Source organism: Danio rerio, chromosome 4 (assembly GCF_052040795.2).
Source record: "Danio rerio strain M-AB ecotype USA chromosome 4, GRCz13ab, whole genome shotgun sequence".
Lineage (NCBI taxonomy): Eukaryota > Metazoa > Chordata > Actinopteri > Cypriniformes > Danionidae > Danio > Danio rerio.
Window position 1 is genome coordinate 29,719,487 of NC_141024.2, and position 12,356 is coordinate 29,731,842.

A 12,356-nucleotide genomic window follows, 5' to 3' on the forward strand; every position below is an offset into this window, starting at 1 on the left:
TTTTGTGTTCCAGTCTGCATGTAAATGCTTTATATTGATTGATAATACACATAAGATGGCAATTTTTGGGTTATACAATGACCAAAGGAGCAACAAACTATAGCAACTTTGCACATACAGAATGCTTAAGAGCCAAGATACATTGTTATCAGGAAACCCAGACCTGTACTGTACCGCTTACTGGAAACGAGGCATAGATGATTCAATAAAAATTCAAAAGTAAGTAGTACAGTGTAATCATTTGACTAATCGGTTCTATTATTTATATCTGTTTTTTATGTGTTTTTGTTATCATGTCTCTATAAATGTGTCAGTGTCTATATGTTGTTGATGTATCTCAACAAAAACTGCTCTTAAATATTAAATTGAATTGTTTTTTTTTTGTTTTTTTTAAGTAGTACCCAGTGGTACCAATTAAATGAGCAACCATATTCTTTTAAAAAAAAAAAAAAAATCACAATACTTTGCGAGCACAAGTGTACTGCTGAATACAACACAAGTGTGAACTATTCTTTTAAATCAATACTTTCTGCAATATAGGATAGGAATCAAAAGCTTGCCTAATTTACCACTACTTACTGAGGCTGAGGTTGACTTTGAGGTCATCTGTGTCACCATCGAAGAAGAACTCCATGTCTGATGCATCGCCATCAAGACTTCATATTCAATCCGAGTAAAATAAACAGCCTCTAAAGTTTAAGCATAGTTGACTTCGAGTTTCTTGAAATTCACCTTTGCTACTTGGTACACCAAGACACTGCCCAAATGGCAGGAAATGAACGAACTAGAAGCTGGCAACCAGTAGATTAGAAATGCAAAACATTATGACAACAATCATAAAATGCATCTTAACAAACTGAATCTGAACCCTGCTGGTGGATTAAGCACCAAGTGGAAAACTACTGATTGAGTAGAAACAAAAGGTCCATTCACCAGGGAAAGCCATTGGCCCATTCTGGCACTTTGTTCACATTCTGTAAGGTCTTTTCCACAACACTGAGCAGCAAGTTGTTTGAAACAGAGCCATATAACAAAACAAAGATAACACAGAATTGTTACCAAACTCAACTTGGTCATGTAATTAAGCAAGTTCAGTGACGTCAATAAGCAGGTGGTTGTTGAGAATGGATCCATTAGAATATTACACTATTCATGAATTGCATGCTTAAGAGCTTTGATATATCTTTATTAAAGAGGACCTATCATGCAAAAATCACTTATATAAGAGGTTTAAGCACAGTTTTGTGGCAACACTATGTGAGTATATCCAGCCTCTAAAGGTAAAAATTTTGTAATTCTAGTATTTAAAAATTGCACTTCATAAAAATAGTCAGGGGAAACACTTACATTGGCATTCTATCTTTGTACATGTTATCAAAAGGGGAAAGTCCCATTCATCAGTGATAATCTCTCAATCATTAGCATAGGCAGCCCTGAAGGCTGATTTAGGGTCCGATCACACTGAATGCACTTTTTGCGTTGAGAGGCGCCTTTTTTGAATGGTTTACTAACGACTGCAAGTGTTTTGCGTGCTGCACATGCGTTTTAAACGCCTGCTGCGCCTTGCATTTTTGCCCTTTTGCATTTTGCGCTTACAGTTGAAAAAAAAGTAAACTCTGAGCGGAAAAGGCATGTTACGCCAGTTGTGTCTTTTTCATTCTCCAATCAAATGAAAGCAGAGGCAGGGTTTTCGTTGAGGTGTCTGCAGTGTTTGTGGTGTCAAGAGAACAACAGAGACTTTTGAAGCTGGAGGAGGGACTTGTGGTTGCTGTTCTGAGTTATTCAGAGCTGTATGACTTTACAAATCTTAAATATCACAATATTATTAGATATTACAATTATATAAATATCAACAGCAACACTCGCACATAGGGGTGTCAAAATCAATTGTTTCTTAGGTGCACCGTAATGCAGATGGGACAATTTGATATCGGTTCAATAATAATCATAACAGGTTATTACGAACTTACGTCATTTTTCTCCTACAGTATGCGCGGTGTTGCACTAGAATACTATGGTGAAAGAGGCGAGGGCGAGTAAATAAAACACTCCTACAACTTAAAAGGTAGATAATTATGCACAGTTCAACTGCTTATGAGTTTGCTGAAAAAGTCTGTCATTGACACGGAAGAAGGTACAGCACACAAGCCGCTATTTCACTACTAGGGAGAAATGCTGTATCTGCCTCTTACTTTGGACATTTGACCCGCTGGCGTGTTTGTGAGGTAACTTTTCCTTTCCTCTTGGCTATTAAAGCGATACTTGTGGATCCAGACATTAGCATGCCTGAGTTGCGAGATTTCTCCACTGTGTCTATTGTGAATACCTGTGATAACAGCGCATTATTTGCATAACGGCGACTGTGAACAGTGAACAGTACTTTCATTTCTGAAGCCAATCGCACCCCTTTCTGTTGAGCGGGTGAAGACAATGACCAATCATAGGAATGTAAGACCTCGTTTGACATCGCTCAAAAAGCAAGTGAGATAATATTTATATTATTTTATTTGCTATAAATGTTGTTCTGAGCATGTATTGGAGTTTAGTTTGATACATTCAAAAAGAGTGTTTTCTTTGAGCAGGTCAAATTAAAGGTACTGTACATAAATCTTACTGCTTGTATTAAAGGACAACTTTGTATTACAAATAATATATAAATATTAATATATTTAAAGATTTTAATAAAAAAAAAAAATATTGTGTTGTGAAGAAAAAATATAATTAATTATGTATGGATGGCATAATAATTGTAACCGAACCGAAAAGTGAGACCAGTGTAGGTTCACACCCCTACTCTCACAATTCCGAGCTGATTTAGTCATTGCCTAGCAACATAAAAAAAGCGCACAGTGCTTCTTTTGTTGTCCAAAAAAGATGTTAGCGTTTTTGGAACGTAAATGCGCATTCGGTGTGAGTGATCCCTTATACTTCTGTGTCAAGTGCATGCATATGCTACGGCACAGCCTGCGCGTGATCACATAGCCCTCGCTAAGGCTGTCGCCGAAACTGACCTCTCAAAAAATGTTACTACACGTTGCAACAATGTTTAGCACAAGGTCTGTGATTAATCGGCTTGGTAGTGCTGACAAGAGTGGGCAGGATCAAGAGCCGTTTGAACCCATTAGAGCAAGTGTTTACAGTTGTGGAGTCTCATGATGGAGCTGCAAACGGAAACTGTTGTTTTGTGTTTACCTGCCGGTTCCCGCCTCAAAATTAGCGAGTTTGAGCTAATTGTTCAAAACACCGACATAGAAACTTGACACAGAGGAACATAAAAACCTACTGCCAGCTAGCCTTTTGAAAGTGTTATTGCAGAGCAACACAAAGAGCGGGCAGAAGTATAAATGCACTGCTACGCCCAGGGCATGCACTGTGGGTCACTCCAATCACTCAACCCAGAAGGTTAAACCAGTGTTTATACTTACTTTATACAGAATGAGAAGCAGCCATCCACCATTACAATTTTTTATAACCTTACCTGCCAAAGATAATGCCAATGGCTAAGAGGCATTATAAATTTGGAGTTTTAGTATCTGTAAATGAACACCATAGTTACAATAGATGACCTTCTTCTGAGACATTTTGTACAATATTTTCAGTTATTCACAAGTTAGGACTGTTTTGAATCTGCTGCTTTGGTGTCTGTAGCTCCACCCACCTTTGAAAAGAAGGCTGGAACCACAGTCTCATTAGAATTTAAAGCGATAGTCCTAAAAATGGCAGTTTGGATAAAAAGGATCTAAAAGGATCAGTTTCGAAAACGTATAAAATATTTTTTTGTGGGGTGTTTTAAACTGAAAGTTCACATGCACAGAGACTTATTTTACATCTTGTTAAAAGCAAGGCATTACAAGGTCCCCTTTAATATCAGCCACTACTTGTAATGGCAATTCTTAAATCTAAAAATTGCACCATTAGGTACTAACCCTTGCATTGAGAGCATCAGTTTGGCAATCAGATGATTTACATAATCTTAATCTCGCCTAGATTTCAAATGGCAAAGGAAAAGAACAGACGGATACAGCCAAAATATTCTCTTTTATTCCCTCAACATCCTGTTTGTAAAGTTTCTGAGATGTGTCTTATCTGTCTCTGGGTACACAGGAAATTAATATTTCAAATCATCAATGTAAGATAATTCCGTGGCATTTCTTTTAACCACACACTTGAGTAACATAGTATGACCACTGCTTTGTTTTTATTTATTTTTATTTTTTATTTTTTATTTTTGGTTGTGTGTGTGTGTGTGTGTGTGTGTGTGTGTGTGTGTGTGTGTGTGTGTGTGTGTGTGTGTGTGTGTGTGTGTGTGTGTGAAAAATTTGGGTGTTAGTGTTAAGACCACATAAACACATTCTTGATCTTTCTTTGTCTGAGTCCCAGGGACTGCTTACACAAAAATATTTTCAGCCTAAAACTAGACTTTTTTAATGCATTTTGCTTGTTTGTTTGCGCGACAACAGCATTTTTGCGATTAAAAACACATAAATCTGAAAGTCAGATCTACGGTAGCAGTGTTTGAAAACAATGTCATGAGCATGCATAGTATGTGTTTAAGGAGTAGTAGATTCAAGGCAAGTGCAAACAAACACACTTCAATGGCAGAATATGTGACAGTGTTGTTGTTGTTCAAGTATTTGACCCTTTATCAGTAAAGTGTTGTTTTCTACATGCACATTAGAACCTAGCCAACTAGCCTGGCATAATACAGAATTATTGATTGCATTCAAAAAGATTGTTTTGAATAAAAATTATACAGGATCACAGTCTATTTCTGCTGAACAAAAGTTAACTATAATTACCTCAACCACAGGTCAGCAGGTACTCAATCTTAACCATTAGCAAAATTCACATGAATTTCATTATGCCTAAGAAAAGGTAGGCTAGAGTCTCATTGTGTTTCAAATAAATGCTGCAAAAATCTAATTATTGCTAGCTCTTGGTTCAATTCTCAGCCTTGCTTTCATGGTGACGAGTATTGATCTACAGTAAGTGTGGAGTTTGAGTGTCTAGGATTAGAGTGAGTCTTGGGATGTCTGGTATAGGTCTGGGTCTTAAACAGCCTGTTATTGATTTTAACCTAAATCAGTGGCAGTTATTAGTGTGGGGAATTGTAGGGAATCAGGAGCCACAGCCATATCACCCTACAGCCCAAGACTGGTAGCTCATTGAAGCTATGCAGGGCTGAGCCTGGTTTGTACCTGTATTGGAGATCACATTGAAAAATTAGGTTGCTGTTTGGTGTTATTGAGGCCATCTGGGGATGCTCATGGTCTGTTTGGATCATTTAGATGAGACGATAAACTCAGAAGTTCTGACTCTCTGTGGTCAAAAATTCCATGGTACTTCTTGTGAAAACCCAGACGTCCTGGCCAAATTCCCTCTATTGGCACTTACCCATGCATAAAATGCACAGTACTTACTAACTATCATGTTTAGTAGTTTGGGTGTCTGTCTGACTTACGCATAATGTAGGTATAAACCTTATAGGCTCTGGTACTTTTCTTGGTATTGATGGCTTGGTATTGGTTGAAGCCTTAGGTCTGATATTGAAGTTCTTCTGGACCTTATGGGACATTGTATTCATTTGTGGAAATGAAGAAATATCCAGGCCTTTATGGTTGTGGTATTAAGGAGTATGCTCTAGGAAGTCATGAAAGGTTTTTTTAATGGCTTACTACTTAAGATTGACACACTATTCATGATTAAAGTTGAGACTGTTATTATAAAGTTAATAGGTACAATTATGAAGCTAACAAAAGCTTGAATGAACTATTATGCCAGTATCCCCAATCTTTAATTACTCATAGCGATATTTCAGTTCTTAATGAGCTCGGGTTGAAATGTGGCTTGCATATTGTTGTACTGTGATGTTTGCTGTCTTTCACAGCAGTGAACTTCTCAGTCCTCTGAGAGGAAACATAAGCTTTCTCTCTCTCTGAGTCAGCAGCCTCCTTTCAGAGCAACAATAAAGCTCTAACTGAAAGCTACTGTCGCATAGTAACCTGCCTGAAAGAACGAGAAGGAGAGGGTGCGGGGGAGTAATAAATAAGACACAGCCTCTCGGTTTGGGAGGAACAAAATTAGAGGACTACTGAGGGAAATGGCATTGGCACGTTGTTTCTATAAATAGCACAAACCCCAGCAGGTTGAGGACATTTGAGCCACCAGGCTCCTGGTGGCATTTATCACTACAATGTGTGGGGTGATTCTTGGAAGGAAGGGATGACACCAAGACTAGTTAATTTAAAAGGAAATGAAAGTTGCTTTTGTGTCCGTACCTTATACTCCTCGTTTTCTCTGCCTGCTGTTTTATTCTCTTCTGTCAATCTACCCCTTGTGCAAAAAGCTCTGGATCAATGTTGGCCTACTCGCTGGCCTAATTCTGTCCCGATCTTCAGTTGATATGTTACAGACTGTCACAGTTTCTGCCAGAGGCTCCACTGTCATACTAATTATGAGTAAAGGCCACAATGAGAGAGACAAATATGACAAGCGACCAATGATGCTTAAACACACAGGAGTTTGTGGAAAAAAAAAAAACTAATTTGTATTCTTGCAAAAAAAAAAACAAGGAATGCATTTTCTAAAGACAAGTACAACTACCAATATTCTTTTCTTGGTACTCTTCTATACAGATTCCAATACCAATACTGATATCTGTACTTCAGGGATGTGACAGTTTTCCAAGTACTAAAATAAGTGGTCCCACTTTATATTAAGTGGCCTTAACTAATATGCGATTAAACTAATATTACTAATTTGTTACAGTGTTTTTACATGGTATACATGATTAAATACATGCATGTAATTACATGTGTAATTAATTTCTGAAATTACATTTATAATTACACTGCTGACTATCCCTTACACCCTAACCCACTCTTAAAATTTCTCATACCACCAAACCTGTTCCTAACCCTATTGGTATCCCACCTCGAGAACACCAGAAGTGTTCTGCAATACATTATCAACACATAAGGTACATTGTATTTTTAGTAGAGTCGCCTAACATAAAATGGGTCCAAAGAGGTCACTTTAGGGCAGCTTCTTTGGACTTACAGAAACTCGAATAGCTTTGTTTGCTTGTCACCAAACCAAAAGCAAAAATTATATTCAAATATTTTAAAAACCAATTTCACTAAACAAATGTTTACAATGTAACACCATGTTAAAAGGTCCAATGCTGTGTAACATTTAAAAGTATATTAAAGTAAGTAAAAGCTTTCAGTTTTTGGTATCTGATTGTTTTTTTTTTTGTTTTGTTTTTTGTTTTTGCATTGAATATGTGCATCACTAAAACAACTAGCCATTAAGTGGCTATTTACACTATGCTATCCGAACCATGCCCAGGCCCGTTTTCTGGATCGTTTGAGAAGTGTGAGTGCTCTGAATTCAGCTCAGGCACAGTTCACTTGGCCGGGAAGAGGTGTGCCAGAGCGCGGTTCACTTAGGCTCAGTCCGAAACTAAAGACGAGATGTGACTTTAAAGGGACTGTTTCATGTAGATTTAATAATCATTATTACTGTTCAATGAACGCAAACTGTTGACGATTATTAAAGACGCAAACCTCTCACTGCACCACAGCTGCACCTTCAGCAAACCTCATAATTCCTGCAGAAAGAGGGCTTTAAGATTATTTATGAGCTTCAAAAGTGGCTGAACTATTCAGCAAAATATTTGACTGCATGTCAAACCACTAAAACAATATGACTAAAGAAATCTCTACTGTGCTGATTGAGAGTGCTTCTTAAACTGAACAGTGCATCATCGATGATGTAAGCATGCCCAGACCCGAATGTAATGTGAATGCGGGCCGTTGGGTGAGACAGGAGGGGGACAAATGTGCTTTGGCACGGTTCAAGGCAACTGTAACTAATGTGAGTGCACCCGAAACTCTGCAGCCCTCCAGGAACTGAGTTTCACACCCCTGTGCTCAGTAATAATTATATGGGTGTGAACCAACAGTGGTTCACAACAAGGTTCAGTTAAGATTATCATTGATTCAATTCATTTTACTTCAGAAAGAAGTTTTTTTTTGTTTTTTTACTTATAATGCAAGAACGGGACCTTTCATTTTACCTGCTCAAAGAGATATACTTCCTGAATGTAAAAAAACTCAAGTAAACAGAAAACAATAGGAGCATTTAGAGAATACGCACAAAAGCGACTAATAAGACTGCATATTACAAGTAGGCCTACCCTATGCAGTCCATAAAAACACAAAATGTAAAAGCGTCTTTGGTGTTCCCATGTTTTCTTTCAAATCAAATAGAAAATCAAGGGTTTATTATTTGAGTGGCCACACAGCACATTCTCTGACTCACTAGTTAAAATTGTTTATTTCTCATGGTAAACAACTGAAATTCCTTCAAACTGTAATAACATTATTACTCTAATCTTTCTTAAGTGGATTTAAACATTCTTTAAAACATTTGGGATAACGTAAATACATAAGAAACCTAATTATATAACACTTTACTAGGGGTTTTTGAATTTGTCATTGGAAATATTTTACATATTGTCTCTTTAAGACACATTTTGGTTTTGGTTTGAGATGTGAGTTTAAATTTCGCTTGCCTTATCAAAATGCAAACCTTACAAAACGCGGTGTATTTCTGTAGTGGTGGAAAGAAATAAGAGACCGAAATCAAGGGAAATAGATAGCACTAAAAGAGAACAGCTATTTTCAGAGCAGTCTGGTGTTAAGCTGGGAGATTGAGAGTAAATAATGCAAGACAAGGAATCCTCCGCTGTGATGCGTCTTTGCTGTTATGTAACAGTCATTCCCACACATATGCTGAGAATATTGTGACTGGTATTCTTCAAATGCCAAGCCTCAATCAGGGTTGGACTTTCTATGTGTCCCAAAAAAAAAAAATTGAAAAAATTGAAAAATAAGCTTCTGTACATTTTTGTAAACTGAAATTTGTTAATTTTTAATAAAGTTTAATGTGGAAAGATGATACATTTTTTTTCAGTTGAATCAGGATTGTGGGTGTTTTGTGTGTGCTGCCAGAAAGAAGTCAATGAACTTTTTATCTCTTAATCTCATTACTTAACCCTAGCAGACACAGATCTATGACACTGCAACAGACCACTGTTCATTTGGTCAACGACAATGACATGACAAAAAGCTAAACTTGACAAGTAAAATGACTGAATACGTACACTTGAATCCGTCCATCTAATAAATGAAAAACGCAATATAGACACAGAATACAGTGCATCATATATCGAAAGCCACACATACTGGGGGAAAACAATTCAACCCTCTTTGTTGACTTTCTATTGTGGGAAGCTTCCTCATCATTTCTGACAAAATTATTTGTTTTTCACTTCTGGTCATAAGGAATGGCTTTAGGATGGGATTAGCAGGGTTTCTGCTCTTCTTTCATCCTTCATTTTGTTAGCAATACCTATCTTCCAATAATCCAGTTGGTTTGTAAATGAAAATCGTGTTGACGTCAGAACCCAACGTCAGGTCGATGTCAATGTCCAATATCTAACCAAAAAACAACCTGAAATCAAACAAAATATCAACGTCTAATCATGTTACAACTTGATGTTGTGTGGACGTTACCAATATGACATCTATCTGTCATAATAATAATAATAAGATAACATAATAATAAGATCTGACTCTGCTAAGACAAAAGTCTTGCCACTTAACAGACATAATGTACAGTACAGTAAAGAATATAAAGATATGGTGCAGTCGAAAAAGAGCTAATATGACTCCCATGAGCTTGGAGGACTGCATCCATACATCTCTGCAATGACTCAATTAACTTATAAATAAAGTCACAGGAAATGGCAAAGAAAGCGTTCTTGACGGTCTCCCAGAGTTCATCAAGATACTTTGGATTCAACTTTAATGCCTCCTCCTTCATCTTACCACAGACATGCTTAATAATGTTCATGTCTGGTGACTGGGCTGTCCAATCCTGGCCTTGACCTTCTTTACTTTCAGGAACTTTGATGTGAAGGCTGACGTATAAGAATGAGTGCCATCCTGCTGAAGAATTAGCCCTCTCCTGTGGTTTTTAATGTAATGTGCAGCAGAAATGTCTTACTACCTCAGACTTCTGATGTTGCCATTCATTCAGTAGTCCTTTTGCACGCCACCCATACTAAATATCCAAACTCCAAATTATAATTTTTCCTTCACCAAACTTGACTGATTTCTGAAAGAATCTTGAGTCCAATCAGGTTCCAATAGGTCTTCTGTAGTATTTGTGATGATTGGGATGCAGTTCAACAGATGATTCTACCTTCTGCCACTTTCCAAATGATTAACTAGAAGTCAAGATGGTATAGTAATATATGACGCTCTCTTCCTTTGTGCTTTTAAACACTCGTTTTCAGAAGTCAACAGGCTATGAAAGCTTAATTCTGGATTTTATTTAGTTGTTTACTGTACACCTTTTCCCATAACACAATTTTGGATGATGTTCTGTTCTGTGTTCTGTGTTTTGTTATAAATCAGAAATGAAAAGGAGGCAGCTTCCAGCAATAGAAAGTCAGTGGAGAGTGTTTCATTGCCCTCTATTGTATAGTCCTAATATAAAGCAAGAGATAATATACACAAAAAAATGCTTGTTTAGCCCAGTAATTTGATCAAATTAATAATATTTAAGATTTGTTGGCTGGTTAGTTTTACATTATATGTAATTGTTTTTTAAACGTTATCAATTAAGGAAGCAGACACAATTACAATAGTAGTTCTAATTGTTTTTGTTTAAACAATTGCATTTGTTTAAGTTTTTTATGTCAAAAAAAGGCCCAGTTTCACAAGCAAGGCTTCACTTAAACCAGGACTAGGCCTTTTTAAAACATTTTATAAAAATGCCTCAAGCCTAGTCTGGGGTAAATATTTAATTTTACCAGTAAAATATACTATTATATATAGAGAAAGAGAGACAAATTTATGAGCACAATGGAAGCAATTAAACCATTTGAAATAGGAAGTTGCATTTAAAAAAAAATGCATCTTTAGCAGATAATCAATAAAAAAAAATCATAATTATCATTCTATCTCATTTAGTTAAAAAATAACTATTAAAACAAATGTAATATCTATATATTTTGAGAAACAAAAATCAATACTAAAGACAAAAGCATATCAGGAAATGCCTAGGATGTTATCATAACTGTTGTGAGATGACTGGTAATATTGTGTTAAATGGGTCAGAGGGATAAGACAGGAACACACACACACTTAAAATAGACTCTCAGTCATGGGAATTGAAGTCAGCAGAGGGTTAACCCAGCATCTGTTCCACAAACACTTCCATAAACAATATCTGTTAGAAGCACCAAGATGAATTTAAATCCCAGGGAACGAACATCACAAGTCTCTCACACACATCTCTAGTTTCTCATGCAGATAACTTGTCTCTCACACATATTATTAGTCTCTCACAGACGTCATCAATAGCACTTGCTACCTTGAAGCCAATACACCATCAAAAAACGTAAAAAAATGATAATCAATCTGATGTCAAAACGTTGACGTCTATTTGACATCCACACATTGATAGCCTTTTGACCACCAAAATAATGACACAAAATGTATTATATTATAAGAAAATCTTTTTTTTTATCTGAAAGCCTTAAATGTAAAAATACATGGGTTTTGTATCCCAACAACACACATAAACTACCTCGATGTAAAAAAAAAAACCCATCAAATTAACAGCTTACATTGGCATCAAAAATTAATTTAGAACAGTCATGTCTTTTTAACACCAATGTTAGATGTCAATTTGACATTGAGGTAGTCAATTGACGTATTAATTCGCATTTTTGACATGTTTTTGATGTCGTTTTGACATTAAGCTGTTCACTAAGTGTGAACTAGCATTCATGCTAGTGGAAAAGACGTAAGTGAGGACTTTAAATCATAATGCTGCCTCCATCAAAACACCAACTGGCTGATTAAACGGGGATACTGCATTGTAATTTCTACCAAACTCTTCCATTCGCATACAGTCTAGGTGTATACTGTATGTGCTACGGTAGATGGCAGAAACGAAGCACATAAGGGCTCACAAACGTAGCTATGACTGCATTTTCTGAGGACAAATCCTCCAGCAGCTTCACACTCCGTAATCCCTTCCCTGCTTTATATTTTATATCTCTCTCCCCATTCATTTCCCTTCAGCTCACTAAAGAGTTCAGTCTCACTGCCTCTGCAGAGCTCATGTGGGTTCTCCTGTGTGTGGGTGTGTGCTGACAGCGGCACGCTTACGGTTATATAACAGTCGATTGTGACTGTGTGTCATTCGCTAATGACCTTCACTCGCTGTTCATATGTCATTCTCAAATCACACTCCAGTCCAGTCCAGTGTTTACT

At 36.8% G+C, this 12,356-nt stretch overlaps 1 protein-coding gene across 6 annotated transcripts in view; it reads right to left on the reverse strand.

Moving 5' to 3' along the window:
- Positions 1-12,356, reverse strand: part of gramd4a (GRAM domain containing 4a) — a 105,655-nt gene that overhangs the window by 51,035 nt on the left and 42,264 nt on the right. The window contains exon 1 of one of the 6 annotated variants that reach the window (XM_087248325.2): positions 580-1,002. The exons of 4 other annotated variants lie outside the window; for them this stretch is intronic. In XM_087248325.2, the coding sequence (XP_087104451.1) occupies positions 580-634 (55 nt within the window). In that variant the 5' untranslated portion in view covers positions 635-1,002. Of the gene's footprint in view, positions 1-579; positions 1,003-12,356 lie in introns of those variants that run through there. One more of the 6 variants, XM_087248324.2, reaches the window with a different exon arrangement.